The sequence below is a fragment of the Podarcis erhardii genome, assembly GCF_964252035.2.
Source record: "Podarcis erhardii genome assembly, chromosome: 13".
NCBI lineage: Eukaryota > Metazoa > Chordata > Lepidosauria > Squamata > Lacertidae > Podarcis > Podarcis erhardii.
This window is the reverse complement of record NC_138502.1, coordinates 28,206,787-28,230,126: the sequence shown is the minus strand read 5'-3', so window position 1 is coordinate 28,230,126 and position 23,340 is coordinate 28,206,787. Positions and strand designations below refer to the sequence as shown.

Below are 23,340 nucleotides of genomic sequence, written 5' to 3'. Positions count from 1 at the left end.
TGCATTCCCAGACGCCAACAGTGACACCTGCAGAAGCGATTTCTGATATCTGCATGTGTGCAGACGCGATTTCCGGTGCCGCTCGGCAAGTCCCCGCACTGCACTGTGGAGTTTAGCACAGCATGCGGGGAAGTCGCTGAGTGGGCGGCTTGGTTCAGGGGCAGCTCGGGAGCCGGTAAAACGGACTTCGTGGTCCGGATCCAGCCCATAGGCCACATGTTGCCGATGCCTGAGTTATGCAGTCCAAAAGCTTAAAAGTCATAAAGCATCTCAGTCCAGTAAGCCATTCATATTCCAGAGTCAGTGTTACTTAAAAGGTTTCCATTCAGTTATTCCTAATATAATGAAATGTAAGAGTCAGTGTACTGTAGTGGTTAGTGGGTTGCAGTCGGACTTGGGAGAACAGGGCTCAAATTCCCACTTGCCCATGAAGCTCAATGGGTAACCTTGGGCCAATCACTCACTCTCAGTCTAGACTACTTCACTGGGTTGTTGTGAGGATAAAATGGGGAGGGGGGAGAACTATGTATGTCTCCTTGAGATACATAGATAGAACCATGTAGGACGACAAAAAGACTTCCAGTGCCTCTTGCACTGTGGCCGAAATGCATCCCTCAGCATTAGAGAGAAATTATGTATTGCAATAGCTGTGTTAGAGGAAAATTAACAATAGATTCTTTTGGCAGGCCGAGAATGCAGCAGGTTGACTGCAAGCTTCAGAAACGGCATCCAAATGAAAAGGAAGCCAGCCGGGCTGGGCTAACATCTGTGCACCAGAGGCATGGTGGTTTTGAATCCTGCAACCAGATAGGAAGCGATGCTAAAAAAGAGTCCCAGATAATTGTTTTCATCCAGAGATTCCCAGAGCTGAGTCAAGCAAGCACTTTGCACAAGCACAGAAGATTATAAAATGACCAGATGCAACAACATGCTTTAAAAGGACCACTCCCTCCCACAAGGGAGTGTTAATGTCATTTTCAGTCCAGTTGGCCAGACCTTCTCTGGCTACTTTAACCATCCAGAATGGACATGGGTCAAGTGCACACAGATGGTCAGCTGTATACTTCTAAAGAATTCTGACCACATCTGCAGGCCTCACAAATGGAGGAAAAATATCCACAGAAGTTGGACAAGAAGATGTGAATGGTGTCTCCACTGGTGTTCCATTCAATGTAAAATCAAGGCACGGTGCAAGCAATTTTATTTGGAAAGAGTCTCACAGTGGGCAGAGGAGGACTTCTCCAGGAGGCTGGAAGGTAACAAATGGAAACCGCTCCAAACGGCAGGTGCAATGGCGGCAGTTATCTCCACAAAATAGGTCCTAAAATGTGCTTTAGTCTGTGTTTAGTCAGATTCAGTTTGAGGTTTTCTCCACCATCTCTCCAGCAGCATTTGTGGCTGTTTCACTTAGGTAAGCGTGCTTTGGAAATCTGTGAAGCATTGCACTTATTCTAAGCGGCGATATCTAAATGAGCCCCAAGATTCCTAACTCTCCTTCAAAACAAGCTATTTGTTAATACACTTCAGGGGTGCTATGGAGTGACAGAGCAGAAGGTGAGGTCTGGGAATATCCCAGGGCTGAGCTAGACCCCTCTGGGTATTGGAGAAACACACTTTCTGCTTTTCTGTTTCCTGCATTTTCACAGATGTCCACCTGAGGGCACCAAAGCAGAGAGGGGAAGTGAAAAGAAATGGCAGCTGTAAATCAATTTCTGCCAAAATCTTTTTGGGCCTGGTTTGCCAACAGACGTCAACACCCACCCACCCCATTTTCCATGCTTTGAGCATCCCTCAGCCCTGACGCACTAAGATGTGACACGCTCCACCTGCCAAAAAGGCCTTGTTTTACCTGCCCAGAGAGAGTGATACCCATTGACAATGCCTCACAGCACCCCCACCTCCCGGACCCGCTTAGCTAACTTCAAAATGTACCATGTCTAGCAACACCTTTTGATAACTGGGGGGGGGGGGGAATGGGGAGGGAATCAATGGCAGGGGTGGGGAACTATTGAAGAGGGAAAATTGAAACAGAATGGACTAATGGATCAAAACTAAAATGTCCTTAACTGCTGTAAATAGGGGACACTGCCCAGATAAGTTATATAATTTAATATAGTGGTACCTCGGGTTAAGAACTTAATTCATTCTGGAGGTCCTTAACCTGAGGTACCACTTTAGCTAATGGGGCCTCCCACTGCTGCCACATGATTTCTGTTCTCATCCTGAGGTAAAGTTCTTAACCCAAGGTAATATTTCTGGGTTAGCGGAGTCTGTAACCTGAAGCGTCTGTAACCTGAGGTACCACTGTACATCAATATCTCGCACTTTCTTGAAAATGCTCAGGCAGGGCGACATGCAGGTTTTGTTTTCATTTGCCATTTTAAGTCTCAGAACAACCCTGCAAGATGAATTAGGCTCAGATGCAGGTCTTTCCCACACTTGCGCTTGTCCTGTGCTGAAAATAGTTGTTATTGTTGGTAGTATTGTTGTTCTATTTATACCCCACCCATCTGGCTAGGTTTCCCCAGCCACTCTGGATGGCTTACAGCATATATAAAAAATTGTAAAACATCAGACATTAAAAATTTCCCGATAGAGGGCTGCCTTCAGATGTCTCCTAAAGGTCAGATAGTCATTTATTTCCTTGATTGGGGGGGTGTGCATTCCACAGGGTGGGTGCAGATCTTAGCAGTTTTCTGCTTGCCCACACTTTGTAGGCACAGATCTGGGTGGTTTTGCCTTTGCCTTGCCTCTTTCCCCCCAGAAAACCTGCTCTTTAGCACTAAATCGGAATGAGCAAAGCAATCTGCGGAAAAACCTGATGGCCAGTTGTTCTAATTTGGCACTAAAGGCTAGGTTTCTCCTGGGTTTCCCTGGCAGGGCAAACAGAGAGGTGTGGATAAGTTAATAGTGACAGACCGCAGGTCAGCCAGCAAACTGCAAGGCACAACGAGTCTGCCACTCACCCCCCCCCCCCCACTGACTGTTGAGGTTATTTTCTGCAGTGCAGACTGGTCTATTAGAGCATTAAAGGAAGAGGAACTACCCTGCCCTCAGCCCTCCTCTGGTCAGCTTGGCAGGGATCTCTTTCTCTGCAGGAAAAAGCTCCTGTTTGGGCTTCTTGACTGCTCTTGCAGTTGTTTTGTATGCTTTTGGCTTCTTGGCCTCTACCTTCTCCTTGTTTGTTGTTGTCTTTACTTCACTGAAACATAAGACATTTTAAAATCCCGAACGAAACGCCTGTGGGTGTGGAACTTTTCATCAGGCTGGATGTTAAACAGAGGGCGGTGGGTGGGAAGAGAGAAAGCTGGCTTGATGCTGAAGCCACAAAGTCTGCATTTTGCCACACTCTGAAAATGGAGTGGAGGAGGGAGATAGCAGACGAGAATGGGGTGAGGCTGTCGTAGGTGCTAGGCAGAATTCACATTGCACTCGGGGACATAAGCTTGCTGTGCCTTGGATTCAAGAAGAGATCAGGCATGGCTCTGCCTCTCTGGCTTCCCAGCTTGCTTTCTCCTGCTTCTAGCTCTCACGCCTCCACTCTGGCCTTTTGTCTTTCTAACTGCCAGAAAGTTGAGGGAGAAGAGCCCACCCATGTGTTCTCTAGCACAGAGCCACTTCCTTTGTTACCTTAATGACTCATACCACGCCTGGCTATTTCCGCAGTTGAATCCCGGTTGGGTCCAGGAACTCAAGCATACAGCCTACCCCCTTCCTCACCCCAATCGCAACACTATGTTGGGATTATGCCTCCCTTGACCTCCTTAAGACGTTTCAAAGGGATGCTAGAAAACACTGGATTTATTTTCAGCTGCTAACAAATGAAGAAGCAGCATTATGCCTTACAGAAAAAAGAGATTGCCATCAAACATTGTTGTTTAGTCGTTTAGTCATGTGCGATTCTTCATGACCCCATGGACCAGAGCACGCCAGGCACTCCTGTCTTCCACTGCCTCCCACAGTTTGGTCAAACTCATGCTGGTAGCTTCGAGAACACTATCCAACCATCTCATCCTCTGTCGTCCCCTTCTCCTTGTGCCCTCAATCTTTCCCAACATCAGGATCTTTTTCAGGGAATCTTCTCTTCTCATAAGGTGGCCAAAGTATTGGAGCCTCAGCTTCAGGATCTGTCCTTCCAGTGAGCACTCAGGGCTGATTTCCTTAAGAATGGATAGGTTTGATCTTCTTGCAGTCCATGGGACTCTCAAAAGTCTCCTCCAGCACCAAAATTCAAAAGCATCAATTCTTCGGCGATCAGCCTTCTTTATGGTCCAGCTCTCACTTCCATACATCACTACTGGGAAAACCATAGCTTTAACTATACGGACCTTTGTCGGCAAGGTGATGTCTCTGCTTTTTAAGATGCTGTCTAGTTTTGTCATTGCTTTTCTCCCAAGAAGCAGGTGTCTTTTAATTTCGTGACTGCTGTCACCATCTGCATTGATCATGGAGCCCAAGAATGTAAAATCTCTCACTGCCTCCATTTCTTCCCCTTCTGTTTGCCAGGAGGTGATGGGACTAGTGGCCATGAACTTAGTTTTTTTTATGTTGAGCTTCAGACCATATTTTGCGCTCTCCTCTTTCACCCTCATTAAAAGGTTCTTTAATTCCTCCTCACTTTCTGCCATCAAGGTCGTGTCATCTGCATATCGGAGGTTGTTGATATTTCTTCCGGCAATCTTAATTCCGGCTAGGGATTCATCCAGCCCAGCCTTTCGCATGATGAATTCTGCATATAAGTTAAATAAACAGGGAGACAATATACAGCCTTGTCGTACTTCTTTCCCAATTTTGAACCAATCATTTGTTCCATATCCTGTTCTAACTGTAGCTTCTTGTCCCACATAGAGATTTCTCAGGAGACAGACGAGGTGATCAGGCTCTCCCATTTCTTTAAGAACTTGCCATAGTTTGCTGTGGTCGACACAGTCAAAGGCTTTTGCATAGTCAATGAAGCAGAAGTAGATGTTTTTCTGGAACTCTCTAGCGTTCTCCATAATCCAGCGCATGTTTGCAATTTGGTCTCCGGTTCCTCTGCCTCTTCGAAATCCAGCTTGTACTTCTGGGAGTTCTTGGTCCACATACTGCTTAAGCCTGCCTTGTAGAATTTTAAGCATAACCTTGCTAGTGTGTGAAATGAGTGCAATTGTGCGGTAGTTGGAGCATTCTTTGGCACTGTCCTTCTTTGGGATTGGGATGTAGACTGATCTTCTCCAATCCTCTGGCTGCTGCTGAGTTTTCTAAACTTGCTGGCATATTGAGTGTAGCACCTTAACATCATCTTTTAAAATTTTAAATCATTCATGTATTACTGGAGCATAAAAATATGGAATACATAGTTGTGGTCTCTGAATTGAATCAACAGAAGTCCATGTTCATGAAGGTGGGCAGCAGCAAGATAATGTTTGCTAGGGCATTTTTGGAATGATAAATGTGTCAGATATTTTTAGTTTTTCTTTCCTCATTTTAATATTTTGTTTTTCGAGAAAGAGGGAGGTGGGATATATTTTTGCCATGCAGTGGTGGAGAGTAGGTGGGCGTCCTGGGGGCGGGAGGCAGTGCACTCCCCCCCACCCCCTCTTCCTCTGCCAGTGTTGCGATACACTGAAGAAACTTCCACAAAAGAAATATGCTCTTCCTTAAACAGTTATTGGAGTGAACTCTTCCCCAGTTCCTCTGCCCTTCCTCTCAGAAGACAGAAGAGTTTGTCAGGCAGCCTTGAGCTGTTTGCAAAAAACCCAAACAGGCACCCTCACTGCATCAAAACTTTATCACCCAGTGGGATGGTGTTTAGTCTGTAGGGTAACATGCTCACTGACAGAGGCAAAGGGCAGGGAGATGAACTTTTGGGGAACTAAATATTAGAACCGTAGAATTGTAGAGTTGGAAGGGACCCCAGTGGACATCTAGTCCAACCCCCAGCAATGCAGGAAACTCAGCTAAAGCATCCATGATGGGTGGCCACCCCCTTCCCAGTTCTAACCTGCTATTCATCCATCACTGATACCATTCCACACCACTTCTTTTTCTCTTGCCCCAACCCCAAATATGGCATTGCTCCTTGAACTTTTGTGAGACAGAAATCCACATCATGATTCCCCCCCAGCAAGCCTCAAACAGACCCTTTAATGTGAGTGACCCTTCCCTCTGTTAAATCAGCCCTTTATGAAGAACAGTTAGGACTGGAATTTTCACTCTGAAAGGAGCATACATGGTTTGCATGCAATAGGTCCCCAGTTCATTCCAGTTCTCCAAGTAGGGTTGGAAAAGACCATTGCCTTGCCTGAAACCCCGGAGAGCTTTTTCTATGGGTTTCCCAAACTTGGGATTCCAACTGTTTTTGGACTACAACTCCCAGGACTAGTGGTGAGGGATGATTGGAATTGTAGTCCAAAAGCAGCTAGAGACCCCAGTTTGAGAAAGCCTGATGTAGACAGTAGTGAGCTGGATGGACCATTGGTCTGACTTAGTATAAGGCAGATTCCTAGGGGTGCGGGTGGTGCTGTGGTCTAAACCACTGAGCCTCTTGGGCTTACCGATCAGAAGGGCTGCAGTTCGAATCCCCACATTGGGGTGAGCTCCTGTTGCTCTGTCCCAGCTCCTGTCAACCTAGCCATTCAAAAGCATGCAGTACAAGTAGATAAATAGGTACCACTGTGGCGGGAAGGTAAACAATGTTTCTGTGTGCTCTGGTTTCTGTCACGGTGTTGCATTGCGCCAGAAGCGGTTTAGTCATGCTGGCCACATGACCCGGAAAGCTGTCTGTGGACAAACGCCAGCTCCCTTGGCCTGAAAGCAAGATGGGTCCTTTACCTTTTTACCTACCTAGGTACCAGGGAAGCAGTTACAGCTCCCCTTCAATTCTGTGTTTTATTAAACCCATGACTTAGAGCAGCTCCCCAAACTATGATTGGTATTTCAGGGTTTTTTTTAAAAAAAATAGCAATCATGCAATGCAGCCTTCACCATCCTGGCCCCCTCCAGATGTTGTGGACTCTTATTTATTTTATATCTATACACCACATTCTCATAAAATATCAAGCTGGGACACAGCAATATAAGCTTTTGCTGGGCGGGGCTGCTGGAAGTTGTAGTCCAGTACATCTGGAGGGCACTGGGTGGGCAAAAGTTGATGCAATGTGTGGAACTCATCTAACACAAATGTCCACAAAGCCTTAAGCACTGGTGGACTAGTAGGAAATGTGTGCTTTCCCCTATGTTTTCCAGCTTCTGGTGCACTGGTGTTTAAAGGCACATCGACCCCTGTGTGTGACATCTGCCGGGATAGCTCAGTTGGTTAGAGCGCGGTGCTGGTAATGCCAGGCTTGCAGGTTTGATCCCTGCATGGGACAGCTGCATATTCCTCCTTTGCAGGGCGTTCAGCTCCACAGGGTCCCTTCCAATTCTTCTATGATTCTACAGATTGTTGTAGGGATTAAATGAGGAGGGGGAGAACCATGTAGGCCACCTTAAGTCCCTGGGTGGGTGGGTGGGATATAAATGCATCAAATAACTAAAACTCAAGAGCAGCGACTGAGCACAAGAGCCCTCTACCCTCCTGCTATTTCCAACAACTGGTGTTCAGAACTGTTACTGCCTTTGTGGACACAGAGCCTAGGCATAATGCTGGTGGAGAGAGCTGACGTTCCCATGTTGACGTTTTGCCTGCCTTTCCCCCCAGAAAAGGAGACGGCTTTGTATCTGTGGCCACAGATTGCTCTGTGTGGCGCCTTCAGCAGCACCAAGCAGTGCTGTGGGGTGAGATGCCAGCTGATTGGCAGAGAGCGCCTGGTAGGCGGGCATCCTAAGCAGATAAGAGCTTGGATCAGAAGTGCCAAAGGTTGGTCTGGGGAGAGAGAGGAGAGTGTGCCTGAGTTTGGGAAGCGCTGGGAAGGACACAGACAGAATCGCAGGATCATAGAACTGCAGAGTTGCAATGGGCGCTCTCAGGGCAGCCCCGTCTTTGCGTTGGCTCTGCATCGTCCTGGTGCTAGCAGGGCTGGCTCCCCTCACTGCTGCTCAGTACTGGTGGTCTTGGGGTCGACAAGAACCCACAACTGTGATGATGCCAACAACCCCCAAAGGTAGGTGCAAAAGGCTTTCCATTGCTCTTCTATGCGGTGAAGGGGTTGGAAATGTAGGAGGCTCCAGAAAGGTTAATCTCAGGTATTTGGAGCAGAGAGGGCTTGGAGTCAGTTCACACTGCGTGGTTGGGTTGTAAACAGAGCAAGGTGGTACAGGTGGGGGAAAGGGACTAGGAGTCTGCAACAGGAGGTATTCGGACTGCAGCTGTTTGGGGTTCGAGCAACCGCCATATAGTTGTGTGGCAGGCAGGATTTCAACAGGTGCTGCTTTCCCCTGCGTAGAGATGCAGTGCGATGCACAGCTTTTGCTCCCAAAAATTGCACATCATCTGTGGACATGGGGTCTGCCTGTTGAACAGCTGCCTTTTCTGCAGCTATGAGAGCTACAGGAGCTTTGCCAGGGGAATGTTGGGGAGAGTGCTGTGTGATGGATAGCATGCTCTGACAGGGGAGACTTGGGTTCAAATTTCTGCTTAGCCCTGATGCTTCAAGAGCAGTATTGGCCAGGTTGGTCTCTGGCCTGATCTACCTCACAAGGTTGTTGTCAGCCCTACCCTGAGCACAGAAGGAGGAAGAATTGCAGAAGGAGGAAGAATGTACGATAAGAAAAGTTAGGAAATATGATTTGACTGTGATGTGGTTCAATGAAATAATGATATTGGAAACTGCTACATATTACTACTAAGAAATTCAGATGGAAGAGATTTGAGGAAGTCAAATAATATGTTTATGAAGATGGATTTTAATTAATTAAGTGTTATTGTAGTGATGATTTGTTTTATTTTATGTTCCATATTCTTTTTTCTTTTTCTTTTTTCTATTTCTCTCTTCTTTTTTAGTATTGTTAATTTTTTTTCCTTTTTGTTATGTTTATGTATGAAAAATAATAAATATTATTGGGGGAGGGAAAGGAGGAAGAATTGGATGTACTTACTTTTACTTACTTACTAAATTTGTACGCCGCCATATACCTGTAGGTCTCAGGGTGGTTCACAATTGGATGCAGCAATAAGAAACAAAACAAACATGGCATTTTCCTAACTTTGGCTTTTCTTTCCTGATAGCTCAGATGGTAGAGCATGATACTCTTAATCTCAGAGCTATGGGTTCGAGTCCCATGTTGGGTGCATTGCAGGGGGTTGGACTTAGATGATCTTTGTGATCCCTTCAGTGGCGTAGCGTGGGGGGTGCAGGGGGGGCCGGCCGCACAGGGCGCAACATCTGGGGGTTAGGGTTAGGGGGCGCAAATCCACGGGTTAAGGGGCGCAAATTACTTGCCTTGCCCCGGGTGCTGACAACCCACGCTACGCCACTGGATCCCTCCCAGCTCTTATGATTCCGTGATTCCGCTGCTCTGGAAAATGAGCGTCAGAAACGGAGCGGTTTCCTTTTACATTTAGAATGCTCTGATGTGGTGGTAGCCCATAACATGGTTTTGTTTTGCCTTACCAGCCACGGAAGCAGATGTGGAAGACCCCACTGAGAAAATGGTCCTGAGCACCCCCACCCTTTGGGACACACCAGGGACATTTACAGAGGAGGTGGCGGTCTCCTCTGAAGCAACAACACCAGACCTGGTAAGCAGTTGCTGTGGGATGGCTGGGTAACGCCAGGGCATGCCTAGCACCCATGTTCGTGGCGAATCATCTAGCAAATTTAGCAGAACTCTAGAACTGGAGGGAGCTTTGTAGGCCATCAAACTGGTACAGCAGGCATGGGGAATCTGTGGCGCTCCAGGTGTTGCTGCACTACAACTCCCAACACCCCTGGAGATACTGGATGTGGATCCTGGGAATTGGAGTCCAACAACATCCAGGCAAGCCACAGGTTCCTTGTCCCCTGTCCCTGCACTCACTACAGCATGAGAAACCTCTGGCCCTCCAGATGTTGTCTGGCGCTAGTTCAGATCAGCCTCAGTCAGTGGCTAAGAATGACAAGAGTTATACAGTGGTTCTCAACCTGTGGGTCCCCAGATGTTGTTGGACTACAACTCCCGTCATCCCTGAGCTCTGGCCTTGCTAGCTAGGGGGGATGGGAGTTGTAGTTCAAAAACATCTGGGGACTCACAGGTTGAGAAAGGCTGCTTCCGGAGGGTCACAGGCTCCCCACCCCTGATCTGGTGTAACCCTTTGCTTCATGCAAGTGAGCAGGGTTGGGTTTTTTTCATCTGAGAAGGCTCCTATGCCTTTAAGAGCAGTGTGGCAAGCAGAGAGTTGACTATACTTCTATAGCCATCACTATATTTCTATACAGAATAAAGCTTTCACCTCCTAGATTTCTGGCTTCCTCACAGCTTCCTAATAAAGCAAGGGTTTGACAGTGTGACAACATGCCTGTGACGGATATGTAAAATCATTATGAAGGGAGAGCGCGCTTCAAAGGCATGTGTTGGTAACTGGGTGCATATTTGTTTTGTTTTACTTCTGTTTATTGGATTTCTATTCCACCTTTTGTATTCCAAGGAGCTCAAGGTGACACAAAATATTCTCTCCCCCGCCCCTTACTCATTTAATCCCCACAATGACCCTTTGAGGTAGGTTAAGCTAAGAGGCAGTGACTAGCCCAAGGTCACCCAGTGAGCTTCATAGCCGAGTGGGGATTTTGAACCCTGGCAAGTAATAGGAGCAATTTATTATTTATTTTATATTGTAAAATTTATACACCTGTTGATGGTAAAAAAACAACCCCGAAACACCTTAAATTGCTTTACAAAATAACACTTTGCGTTTATGTAGCGTGTTCAAATCACTCATAGCGTTTTGCGTGATTTCCGTAATCTTTTGTTTAGTTAGACACCAGTATCATCCCCCCTGTAATATAGGTTGTCGGAAGAGGACTATGGTTATCAGGTTGTATGCCCTCTGTGCGCACACATATGGAACCCTGGGGACTGTAGTTTGTTAAGGGCGCAGGCAATGCTTCTTTTCTGGGGGGATGCAGGGGGACACATACCCCTAAACATTTTGTGAATCTTTGTACTTTTGTCCATTTACCGTATTTATTTTTCCCGATTTGAACTATAAAATGGTGATTTTCTTGAGTCAAAATGAGAGTAAACATTTTTATAAGGGGGAAAAGCCCTGGGCGAAGGGAATTGTAGCTTGTGAGGGGTAAACAACACTTCCCAGGGCTTGGGGTGAGTGTGCTTTAAATGTATGGTGTGTGTGTGTGTGTGTGTTCATGTCTGTAACGCAATTTGAACTCAGGACTTTCAGGCCAATAGCACTAGCCAGAGGTGATGTGTCTGACTTTGCATGTGAAATAAGTTTGTTTTTGAATCTGGATGTGTGAATTCCCACAAGTGAGTGGGTGAGTGTGTAGCGGAAATAAGAACAAAATTGTACCCAGAGAGGTCACCCTGCATATGTCCTGGCCTCCAGAAGGGTGCAAATAAGTTTTTGCTAAAAGAACAACCCAGAATCATGACCAACAACCCTATCTTTTTCATTTTCAAACACTTGTGTAAGAATTTGTCTAGTGTCCAAAGTCCATTTCAGGGGTCTAATCCAGCCCGTATGGCAGTTTACTTGTTGGGGTAAAATCCTAAAAAAAACCTCAACAACTCTCCAATCCTTAAAAAAAAAAAAAAAAGCTCACCAATTTTGGGCGTAAAATCCAAAAAAAAAGGTAATCAACATTGGTTGGCCCTTCGGTCGGGCCCCACGACCCTTCACTTCATCAGATCTGGCCTTCTTTGCAAAAAGTTTGGACACCACTGGTCTAGTGCAATATTAAATGTTCCATAATTATGGATATGCTTCATGTTCACACTTCACCTGCAAGAATGGGAGAATATATGGGGGGTGGGGGTTGGAAAGAGAGAGAGAAGATTCATCTTTTGCAAGTCCTTCACTCCCTGAGCAGAAAAGATTTTAGAAGTATATTCATGAACACTATTCAGTGATTGGTGACCTGAAAGCTGCATGCCTTTGAGTGAAGCTGCAGCTTTCAGCACATGTCGTCTCATTACTACCTGAGAAGGGGCGTATATACAAGATTGCAATCCTGTATGTAATAATTAATCTGTCGGAGCAACCACCTCCTCATTCCATTCAGTTATAAAAGTGGGGGGGGGGGGGCTTAGCCGTGAGCAATGAAGAAAGCATGAAGGACACACAGCAATCAAATAGTTCCTCTATTAAGTTCACTGACGGAACTGGCATGGAAATAAGGAATTGGAAAGTGATAACCCACTGCAGTGGAGATTCTGCTGTTTACTGTGCAAGACACTGATTCATCTGACTGAGTATTATCTCCCCCAGGGAGAGGACCTGTAGTTTAACAACATCTGGAGGACCACAGGGTCCCCATCCTTGGTCTATATCTGGTGTGATGTTGCTGACTACAACTTCCACTATTCCTGTTTGCTGAGGCTGGTGGGCATTGTCATTCATCAACATCTGGAAGGCCAGGGTTCCCCATCTTTGATCTACACTGGCAGTAACCGTCCAGGGCTTCAGAAATAAGTCTTTCACCATCTTTACCTGGAGATCACCAGCAATTGAATCAGCACTGGATAGCTCAGTTGGTTAGAGAGTAGTGCTGATAACACCAAGGTGGCAGATTTTATCCCTGTATGGGACAGCTGCATATTCTTACTGCCGTTGGACTAGATGATGCTCAGGTCCCTTCCAACTCTAAAGTCCTATGATTCTGTGATTGAACCTGAGGTCTTCTCATATAAAGCATGTGTTTTACCTCTGAGCTATGGTCTCTCCGCCCTGCCACCCGGTAGTCTGAGGAAATGGGGAATGTTTACATGCACACCTGTAAGGTAAAGGGAAAGGGACCCCTGACCATTAGGTCCAGTCGTGGCCGACTCTGGGGTTGCGGCACTCATCTCACTTTATTGGCCAAGGGAGCCGGCATACAGTTTCCGGGTCATGTGGCCAGCATGACAGAGCCGCTTCTGGCGAACCAGAACAGCGCACGTAAACACCGTTTACCTTCCTGCCGGAGTGGTACCTATTTATCTACTTGCACTTTGACGTGCTTTCGAACTGCTAGGTTGGCAGGAGCAGGGACCGAGCAATGGGAGCTCACCCCGTCCCGGGGATTCAAACCGCCGACCTTCTGATCAGCAAGTCCTAGTCTCTGTGGTTTAACCCACAGCACCACCCGCGTCCCGTTGTGCACCTGTAACGTAGCACATAAACAGACTGATCAGTTATCCTTTAACCACCATGTTGTACTCATAGCCAAAGTGCTTCGAGAGAGGCATCTGCCTGCAAAGAGAATGCAAGACGAGACAGACCTTTGGTCTAATCCAACAAGGCAATTCTTGAGTTCTAGGGGTTGTGAGCAGCAGCACAGGAACATACGTGCGGCTGTGTTTCCATGCACACACCCTGTAAAGTACACCGTCCTCCTTTGTACTCCCACACCCTGCAGGTTAGGTGCACTTGCTGCCCCACAGCCTTTCAGCCTCCCCCCCCCCCCTTGGCATCTCAGCATGAAAGGCTTATGGCAATTCAGGCCAGTTGGCTGCTCATCTGAGCATGCTCCCAATGTAGGAGATGCAGACCAAAGTCCCAAGGCCAGCTCCCCCACCCTGAGACACACAATCGCTTGTGCTTTTCTCTCTTGGTCCCTTCCTCTCCACTTTATCAGCAACCAAGGTCCTGTCAGACACAACAAATCCTTGGATTCAGTACATGTACAGGGCTTAATTGGCCAAAGGGAAATGGCTAGAAAGGGACCAGCCCAAGCAAGCGTTGTGTGTCCTGCTTTTACAGAGGAGAGTCCTCTGTTTCGAAAGGCTGTCAGGAGATGCTCCTCTGTTTGATGGTGTCTTCCATTGGAAAGTGCCCTTCCTCTTCCTAATTTCTAAACATTACTTTTTTAAGTGTAGGTTTTTGACTTTATTTGGGCTGCTTGGTTGGGATGGCGTTGCCTGTTTGGGCAGGGACGACGACAGATGTTTCCTGCTGGGGTTTTTTAGCTCTAGATTATTTGTTTGGGGGAAGGGTGGTGCTTTGCCCGTTTTGGATGGTGGTGGTTCTGAGCATTGCCTTTTTAAAAATCCTGTCAAATGCGTAGTTTCTGGTGCCCCCCAATAGTTGGTGTAGAATACAATGGCCAGACCGGGAGCTTCCACCTGAGAACATGTGACACCATTGTTAAAACAGCTGCCCTGGCTGCCCACTTGCTACTGAGAGAAGTTCGAGCTTCTTGTGTTAATTTACAAAGCCCTGAACAACTTAAGCCCAGGGTACCTCAGGGATTGACTTAACCCTTGTGTTATATCCCAATAGAGGTTTGGGGTTTGTGTGTGTGGTTTCTTTTGTAAAAAAATAAATTGGAATTTTTATGAAAGTGATACAAAACAGCACCAGGAACAAGGCAAAAAATTTAAAAAACACAGAATAATCTAACCAGATGTTCCTGATTCCAGTCACTAAGATCATCTGCAAGAGCATCATCGGTCATTCCCTAAGTTGGTGAGGCTTGTTTGACAAGATACTGAGCCTTTAGTGTCATCTGTGATGTTCTACATTTTTAGAACTGGGATTTTTGTATGCTGCTACATTTGCTATAGAATTACTGTTCTATTATTGCTGCTATTATTAAATTAATCTTGCAATCTGTTGGTTTGGTGATGCCTTGCCCTGATTGTCACTTTCAGCATAATTTTGTGTGTATGTGAAAAGCTGTCATACAGATAAATTGATTATGATTTGGAATTTTTTGCTTGCTTTGCGGTTAATATTAGTTAGGCATAAGCCCAGTTCTAGGGATGTGGGTGGCGCTGTGGGTTAAACCACAGAGCTTAGGACTTGCCGATCAGAAGGTCGGTGGTTTGAATCCCCGTGACGGGGTGAGCTCCCGTTGCTCGGTCCCTGCTCCTGCCAACCTAGCAGTTCGAAAGCACGTCAAAGTGCAAGTAGATAAATAGGTACCGCTCCAGCGGGAAGGTAAACGGCGTTTCCGTGCGCTGCTCTGGTTTGCCAGAAGCGGCTTAGTCATGCTGGCCACATGACCCAGAAGCTGTACGCCGGCTCCCTCGGCCAATAAAGCGAGATGAGCACCGCAACCCCAGAGTCAGTCACGACTGGACCTAATGGTCAGGGGTCCCTTTACCTTTACCTAAGCCTAGTTCTGGTGTCTCTCTCCTCTCCCGAGCCCATATTATTAATGCTGTATGAATAGGAAAGTGGGGGGAGCACTCTCACTGCCGCCCCTCACTGCCTCTCATTGCCATCGCTGCTCCCACAGCCCCTCACATGCCGAGAGGACTGAACCTCTGCCATGGGGAGCCTTTTTTCTACCCCATAGGCTCTCCAGATCTTCCACTGCAGGAGTGGTTAGAGTTCAACAACAAACTTTTATTCTCAGCTATAATTTATCTTGCAGGTGAAGAATGCTTTCATTTTTATAAATCTTTATTATCTGTACAGCGAATCTTTGTATGAGTGCATGCTTTGTTATCCAGTTGTAGCTGTGCCGTGTCTTTGTACTTTTGTCCTTCCAGACCGTGAGGCTTTATTGTTTAAATTTCTGGTTCTTCCTTTTCTGTTATGCTTATACTTTTGTTTGCTAATAAAAAATAAAAATTAAAAAACCAAACAATTGGGGGTGCTAGGGAACATGGCCCTTATTCACCCTCACATGATAATTGTGTGAGGGGGGAAACCTGAAGAGGACTATAGGGATTCAAAATTCATATATATGGTCTTAACCCCTTCATGCATTAATTAGACCAGGGTTTCCCAAACTTGGGTCTCCTTCTGTTTTTGGACTACAATTCCCATCATCTCTGACCACTGATCCTGCTAGTTAGAGATGATGGGGGTTGTAGTCCAAAAACAACTGGAAACAAGTTTGGGAAACATTGAATTAGACTGAAGCATGTTGGTTATATAAGACTGGTTATCCCACAAACATTATGTCAGGCTGTGGTGTGCCCACAAATTCCATTTTTCCCCCTCCCAGGCTACCTCTGCAGCTGACAAGGAGGAAATGTTTCCTGGCATGGATTTTCCCTTTCAAAACATCCTTGAAGGCAGCACTGAGGATGAAGATGATGAATTTTTACACAGCCTAGTAACAGCACCGGGGAAGGAGGTGTCAACTGAGCTGGTACGCTTCGGTTATTTTCTGTAGCAAGTGGGTTGTTGTAATCTAAATATCTTCATCTGCCCCTGAAGGCTGGCTCACGCGACAGCTGCTACCTACCTAGTTTTAGGGCTTATCCACATCTCTGCTCTTCCCAGGCATGCTTTAGAAAAACTCAGTGTTCAAGTGCCTTCTTTTTCTCTCTCTCTCTTTTGCTCCAGATGTTTTTCCATGGAAACCTGTTCTTTAAAGTTCAGTCGAAACAAATGGCATTCCATGGAAAAACCTTTGCAAATGACTAAGCAAAGGGAGTATAGAAAGCAACAAATTAAAGAATCAGCTACCATTTTGAAAAACAGAGAGATGTGTGTGTTGTGTAGCTCATGGGTCTTCCTACACCATTAGAAGATAGCAGCACTTTGCTTTGGAGGGTGGGAGGCCTGCTCAGTGGCAGGGAGGAGAAGACTTGGCATCGTAGTTGGTGTCTTACAAAATATGATTTCCTAACTGTCACCATCTTGTTATCTCAGGAAGATGCAAAACCCTCAGTGTCTTCAGTTCACCAAACCACAACCTGGGAAGATTCTGAGACAAAAGAGGTACATTTGGGATTCTGTTCTGGAAAAAACTGCCACGTTGAAATAAAGGAATAGGGGGTGGGGTTAGTTAAAGGGATAGTAACCAGAAGAAGCAAGTCCTTTATTCAATGGAACTTATTTCTGAGTAAACATACATTAGTTTATTGCCTTCTGGTGTGGGGGGTTGCTATGGTGAATATATAGCACTAAAGTGCCATGTGGAACCACCATTTTAATTCCCACCTTTTTTTCTTTTATGAGGCACTGAAAATTCTGTTAGAGAATCCTTGCTTTTCTTCAGAGACCTACAATTCTCAAGGTTCCTTGTGGAGACAGAGTGAAGCCAGTTTTAACCTGCAGTATGGATAGAATCAAAGTGGCTGGTCTTGAATAGCAACCATCACTATGGTCTTGAATGCACTATTTAGAGAATTCTCAGTTTGTTCATTTTGCCCAGTTAGAAAGCACTTTTCTTTAAATTTCCCAGAATGTCTCCTAACGGCTCCTTTGCACACCTTTCAGGCACAGCCTGTGACTGAAAAATCTTGGTGGCCTCCGGCGACTGTTACAAAGGAGCATCCTCAGAAGGCTGAAGTGAGTCAATACAGGGTTTTGGTAGTCCGTGGGGTTTGGTAATCCATGCCATATTTTTGTGAGGCATCATCACCAATACAGTTAATCTCAGCCACTCCTCTGTAGGTATATTGCCCAGGACTTTTTGAAATATTTCAGGACCTCCCTGGGGATTTAGGAAGATACACTGAAGGACATTGTACTGGTTATTTGGAAGGCCCGCCCACCCACATGACACAGTCATTGACACTGAGACATTGACAGACACAGCTTTGCTCAAAAACAATATGGCGTATTTTTCAGGATTCTACGAGTGGTTAATTACTAGAGAGTGAAATGCCCAGGCCTTGACTCTCTGACCAAGCTCCATGACCTCTGACTGACACTTCCCTCATCAAATCCCAGATTGATATGAATGGTTATCTTGATAGGTCTTACTACATTTTCATTACAAATGTGCACCTTAACAATGTAAACAGGCAGGGAGGTTATCTGATTTTTGTCATTGTCTTGTGTCTCAGGAGGACCCACATGTCTCGACTCCTGATGTTCACCAAACCGTGGGCAGGGGAGACTCTGTGGCAAAAGAGGTATGCAGGGAGTTCGCTATCAAGAAGCCAATGCCACTATGGAAGAAGGGGGAATGGGGGAAACAACTCGAGGGACAGTAACCAGGATAAGCAGAACTGTCATGTTTGCTATAGCAACTTCCTGGAAAGTATATGTGTATGTTTTGCAGGTAAGGTTTACTGGTAGATTTGGTTCACATTTTAACACAAACTCTGCCTAACCTTCACTTTGCAAAGCAATACACTCAAGATGGCAGGGGTGGCAGCTTTCAGCCTGAGGGCTGCATTCCCTTCTGGGCAAACTTCCGAAGGAGTCATGGCCTCCCCAAAGAATTCCAGGGACTGTAGGAGATCCCTATTCCCCTCAGAGAGCTACCAATCCCAAAGTGGTTTAACAATCAGCCCCTCTTCCTAGGGAACTATGGGATTTCTAGCTCCGTGAAGGGAACAAGTGTCCTAACAACTCTCAATACCCTTAGCAAACTACAGTTCCCAGAATTCTCTGAGGGGAAGCCATGTCTGTTCAAAGTGCTGTAACACTGCTTGAAACGTATACTGCAGATGGAGCCTTATTTTTGTCAGATACTGTCCCTTCCAGATCTGCAGTTACATGGAAAGTAACAATGCACCTTAGCAATGTAAAATGGCAGGGAGGTTATTCGATTTCCTAACTGTTGTCATCTTGTATCTCAGGAGGAACCGCAACTCTTGACTCCTTCTGTTCACCAGACCGTGATCAGGGGGGACTCTGTGGCAAAAGAGGTATGTAGGCAGTTCACGATCAAGAAGTCAATGTCACTGTGGAAGAAGGAGCCTAGACAGAATTATGGCAGCCTGACAGAGAGGCCTGGAATGGCAGCACTATTTCTTTTAAATCAATATTGTGACATTTATATCCCACTTCTCTTCCGTAAAGTTCAAGATGGCATATGTGGTTCTCCTACTCATTTTTTTCATCCTCACAACAATCCTGTGAAGTAGGTCAGGCTGACAATGTAACTTGGCCCAAGGTCACCCAGTAAGATAAAATATTGTCAGATAAAATATTGTCCTTCCAGTTCTACAGTTACATGGAAAGAGGGAAAGAAGGAAGTTTTTTTAAAGTCTGGAATAATCAGGTGGAAATGACCCAGAAGGAAGGAACTCTGATGGGATGAAATAATAGGGTAGATTTACAAAGTTGGGGGTGAGTTGTCACACACACAGAGAGAGAAGGGGGGTCTGCTTTAAAGTCTCTGATATGGCCCTGGAGGGCTTGAGGTATGTCTATATTAGGGTTGCCATATTTCAAGTAAAAATCTGGACACAAAAAATGGTTAAGCTTTTTTAGGGCAATCACCTAATAGCATCTCCACCACTGCCAAGCCTAAACCAGAGCCTGGGTTGCCAGAACCAGAAGCAGAGCCACCCAAGCACATTTAAACAAAAAAAATCCAGGACATTTGCTTTAAAATGTAAAATTCTCCCCAGATGGGCATGTAGAACCCGCAGAAGAGGACATGTCCAGGAATTCTGGATGTATGGCAACCCTAGATTCCTGACCTGGTGAAAAAAGTTTTAAATGTGTAATTTATTTATTTATTTGGGCTTTTTGACAGGTGATTACGAAAGAGGAAACCTCATCCATTTTCCCTCCCAAGATAGCCGCTGCCTCCATTATTGGGGTAAAAAAGGGGAAAGTTGATGCTTGGGACTACAATTCCCATCATCCCTGACCACTGGTCCTGTTAGCTAGGGATGATGGGAATTGTAGTCCCAAACATCTGGAGGGCCGGAGTTTGCCTATGCCTGCTCTATGGGTTATGACCTTCCTCTCTGTGTTCCATTGGTGAGAGGTGATCTATCGCTAACTACTTTTTCTGTTTTTCTTAGATGCATAATCTTTCCCAGTGTGTCTGTCCGGCAACACCAGGCCCTCGTGGTGCAAAGGTGCGCATCTAAGCTTTCTCCCCCTGTGTTGGGTTGCTATGGTAATGGCAAGTCCAGGCCAGTCTGCAGCTGAGGGTGTGTCTAGTCTACAAAAGGCAGTTTCAAACACCGTCTTAAAGAACATGCATAAGGCAAATGAAAACCTATTGGGCTTCCCCAGCCATAAAGAAGGCCACATCTATACTACTATGGTTGCTACCTCCACCCACCAACCCACCCAAAGAAGCTGTGCCTTTTGAGGGTGGCACAATAACCAGGCATCCAAAAGCTGCAACTGTCCCCCATCTCTGTATCTCCTTGCTGAGAAGGGTTCATGCTGTTGAGCTGTACTGATCTATTGTTTTGGAGCTGTTAGTCCAGCCTTCACTAAGGGGCATCCTGGTGCTGGGACTGATGGGAGTTGTAGTCCAAAACATCTGGAGGGCAGCACCTGGTTGGCCGAATGCTGTGTTACTATGGGGACACTAGCTGCTAGACAAATAAATCTCAAGTGGGAAGGATGCTATTGCACTTAGGTCCTGCGTGTGGGCTCCACCTAGGCACCTGCCTGGCCACTGTGAGAACAAGATGCTGGACTAGATGGGCCATTGACCTGGTCCAGCAGGTCTCGCCTTATGCTCTTTGCCTACAGTGAGCTGAGAAATATTTCACTCTGTATGGAAGAATCATAGAATTGTAGAATTGGAAGGGATCCCGAGGGCCCTCTAGTCCAACCCCCTGCAATGCAGGAATCTCAGCTAAAGCATCCATGACAGATGGCCATCCAACGTCTGCTTAAATACCTCCAAGAGTCCTGTGGAATCCAGTTAAGATGACTTTAAAGCCCTAAACGACCTCGGTCCAGTATACCTGAAGGAGCGTCTCCACCCCCATCATTCTGCCCAGACACTGAGATCCAGCACCAAGGGCCTTCTGGCAGTTCCCTCGCTGTGAGAAGCCAATTTACAGGGAACTAGGCAGAGGGCCTTCTCTGTTGTGGCACCCGCCCTGTGGAACGCCCTCCCACCAGATGTCAAAGAGGGGGGGGAAACTACCAGACTTTTAGAAGACATCTGAGTGCAGCCCTGTTCAGGGAAGCTTTTAATGTTTAATAGCTTTTTGTATTTTAATATTCTGTTGGAAGCTGCCCAAAGTGGCTGGGGAAACCCAGCCAGATGAGCAGGGTATAAATAATAAATTATTATTATTATTATTATTATTATTATTATTATTATTATTATTACTTGTCCCTAAAGCAACAGCCATGGCCCCATCTCCAGCCATACATTTAAGTTTCCCCAAAATATGTGTGCATAAGCTTCTCCCAGAAGCCATTCAAAATAAGTGTGCCAAAAGCAGACCATGAGTTGCCTGCTGGCATTGGCTCCAGTCTGCCTGTCTAAGCAAGTCCAAGACTCCAGAGGTTTCTAAGAGAGAAGGGAAGCGCTTTGCACAGCAGGAGATTGAGCACAGACCTTTGCTGTAGATATTGACTGTTGCCTGAATCCACAGCGCTCGCCTCTCATCCCATGTTCTTTCCTATGGCAGGGAGACAAAGGTGACCAGGGTCCTCCAGGAGAAAGAGGACTTCCTGGGGAAAGAGGGCTAGCAGGCAACCCAGGCCAACCTGGACCTGCAGGACCCCCGGGACCCCCAGGCCAGTCCCTTCCAGGAGCGCCAGAATGTGGTGGTGCCAATGGTGGAAATGAAAAGGTGAGACTGGGCCAGGGGGAGAGAACTGAGGTCACTTCCTGGTGAGTTTTGTTGAGCATTCATCCCGATTGGCTTCCACAAAGTTTGTGGAGAGGTTACACAGCTCTCAGCACTCATTCTGATTTATTTGGGGAGGGGGTATGACGTCACACCAAGCAGCTATCAACACACACCTTCCTGTGTGTTTTCCCATCACTTTGGTTATCACACAACAAAGACTGATATGGGGGGAGATTGTGTTTGTTGTGCAACAGCACCAAATCAACTTTAATTGAGCAACCAGAATGTGCCAAAATGTGATTGATCCACAGTGGAAGATAGCAACACTTTGGGAGCACAGAGGCCAGGGGGGGTTCCAGGCTATGTGCATTAAAATCTTTTTCCAGCGCTTTGAAGTATCATCAACTTTAAGAGCAAATGTTTTCAGGCTTTCAGGGAGGTTTCTAACCCTTTGGCCCATGCTACGGTCCCAATCTGGATTGGCAGAGGCAGCACCGGTTATTTGCATGGAAAGAAAAGTTTCCATTTGTGTTAACTGAAGCTTTTCTTCCAGACATAGGAGAGATGTCCAATCCAGATTGGGACTGCAGCAGGGGGAAAGTATTAAAGTCCTCCCTTCTAGGTTCCCAATGCCTGCCGTTTATTTATTTTTTAAAAGCCATTCATGCAGCTGCTATTTTTTGGGAACAGCTTCTCTTCTGCTTTGGCCCTATGACACTCACACATGCATTATATCAGCACAAGGTAGACATGGAATTGCAGCCCTGTCATGTCTTGTTTATCTTTTAAACCTAGTTCTTACTGAAGCGATAAGCTTTTATCAGGACTATGGATTGTGGGTGGGAGCTCGCATGGCTGAATACAAAGAAATTCCCTGCACACTGCGCCAGTCTTCTCCCTTACATGCTAGTTTCTGCATTTGGGGGTTTTTTTGTGGAGGGAAATATTATTGCGTTGCTCCCACCTCCCATCTGAAGTGATCCAACTCAGACCCAGGTATATTCTCTCAGGAAGAACTAGATCTTAGCTTTGGTTTCCTGTGAAGTCAGAAATCTTGACAAATGCATTACCAACTTCCCAAAGGTCGGCGGTTCGAATCCCTGCGACAGGGTGAGCTCCCGTTGCTCGGTCCCTGCTCCTGCCAACCTAGCAGTTCGAAAACACATCAAAGTGCAAATAGATAAATAGGTACCGCTCCAGCGGGAAAGTAAACGGCGTTTCCGTGCGCTGCTCTGGTTCACCAGAAGCGGCTTTGTCATGCTGGCCACATGACCCGGAAGCTGTACGCCGGCTCCCTTGGCCAATAAAGCGAAATGAGCACTGCAACCCCAGAGTTGTCCGCGACTGGACCTAATGGTCAGGGGTCCCTTTAGCTTTAAAGATGCCAAATGATATTTTTTCTGCCTCTTAAAAGATCAACAATACACCTCATACCTCTTTTGTCATTTTTCCTAGGGGGTCAGCATCATGGAAGGGCCCCCTGGTCCAATGGGCTACCCAGGTCTTCCTGGACCTCCAGGATACCCTGGTCAGGAAGGACCCCAAGGGCCCCCTGGCCTTCCAGGGCACGAAGGTCAGCAAGGTACGCCAGGCCTCCCTGGCACACCAGGCCAGCCTGGCCCACCAGGATCCACAGGGCCTGCAGGCATGCCGGGGCCAGTGGGGGCAGAGGGGATTCCCGGAGCCATGGGCCCTGAAGGGCATCCAGGACTTCCAGGCCACATGGGGCCACCAGGACCACTAGGCACCCCCGGGGAGAAAGGGCCTCCAGGACGAGAAGGGCTTCCAGGGAAGGACGGGCCAAAGGTAAGCAGCGCCGAAACTGGGGTCATGGGTGAACTGTCAGAGGTGGGCGGCCTA

At 46.6% G+C, this 23,340-nt stretch overlaps 1 protein-coding gene across 5 annotated transcripts in view; it reads left to right on the top strand.

Annotated features, from left to right (window-relative positions):
- The window catches only part of LOC309327982 (uncharacterized protein), a 47,671-nt gene that overhangs the window by 6,968 nt on the left and 17,363 nt on the right, over positions 1-23,340 (top strand). For 2 of the 5 annotated variants that reach the window (XM_081837720.1, XM_081837721.1), the window contains exons 3-13: positions 687-1,256; positions 9,537-9,661; positions 16,017-16,163; positions 16,670-16,738; positions 17,240-17,311; positions 17,812-17,880; positions 18,553-18,621; positions 19,458-19,523; positions 19,732-19,788; positions 21,316-21,480; positions 22,936-23,286. In XM_081837720.1, the coding sequence (XP_081693846.1) occupies positions 1,049-1,256; positions 9,537-9,661; positions 16,017-16,163; positions 16,670-16,738; positions 17,240-17,311; positions 17,812-17,880; positions 18,553-18,621; positions 19,458-19,523; positions 19,732-19,788; positions 21,316-21,480; positions 22,936-23,286 (1,398 nt within the window). In that variant the 5' untranslated portion in view covers positions 687-1,048. Of the gene's footprint in view, positions 1-686; positions 1,257-6,812; positions 8,085-9,536; positions 9,662-16,016; positions 16,164-16,669; positions 16,739-17,239; positions 17,312-17,811; positions 17,881-18,552; positions 18,622-19,457; positions 19,524-19,731; positions 19,789-21,315; positions 21,481-22,935; positions 23,287-23,340 lie in introns of those variants that run through there. The other 3 variants (XM_081837724.1, XM_081837723.1, XM_081837722.1) reach the window with 2 other exon arrangements.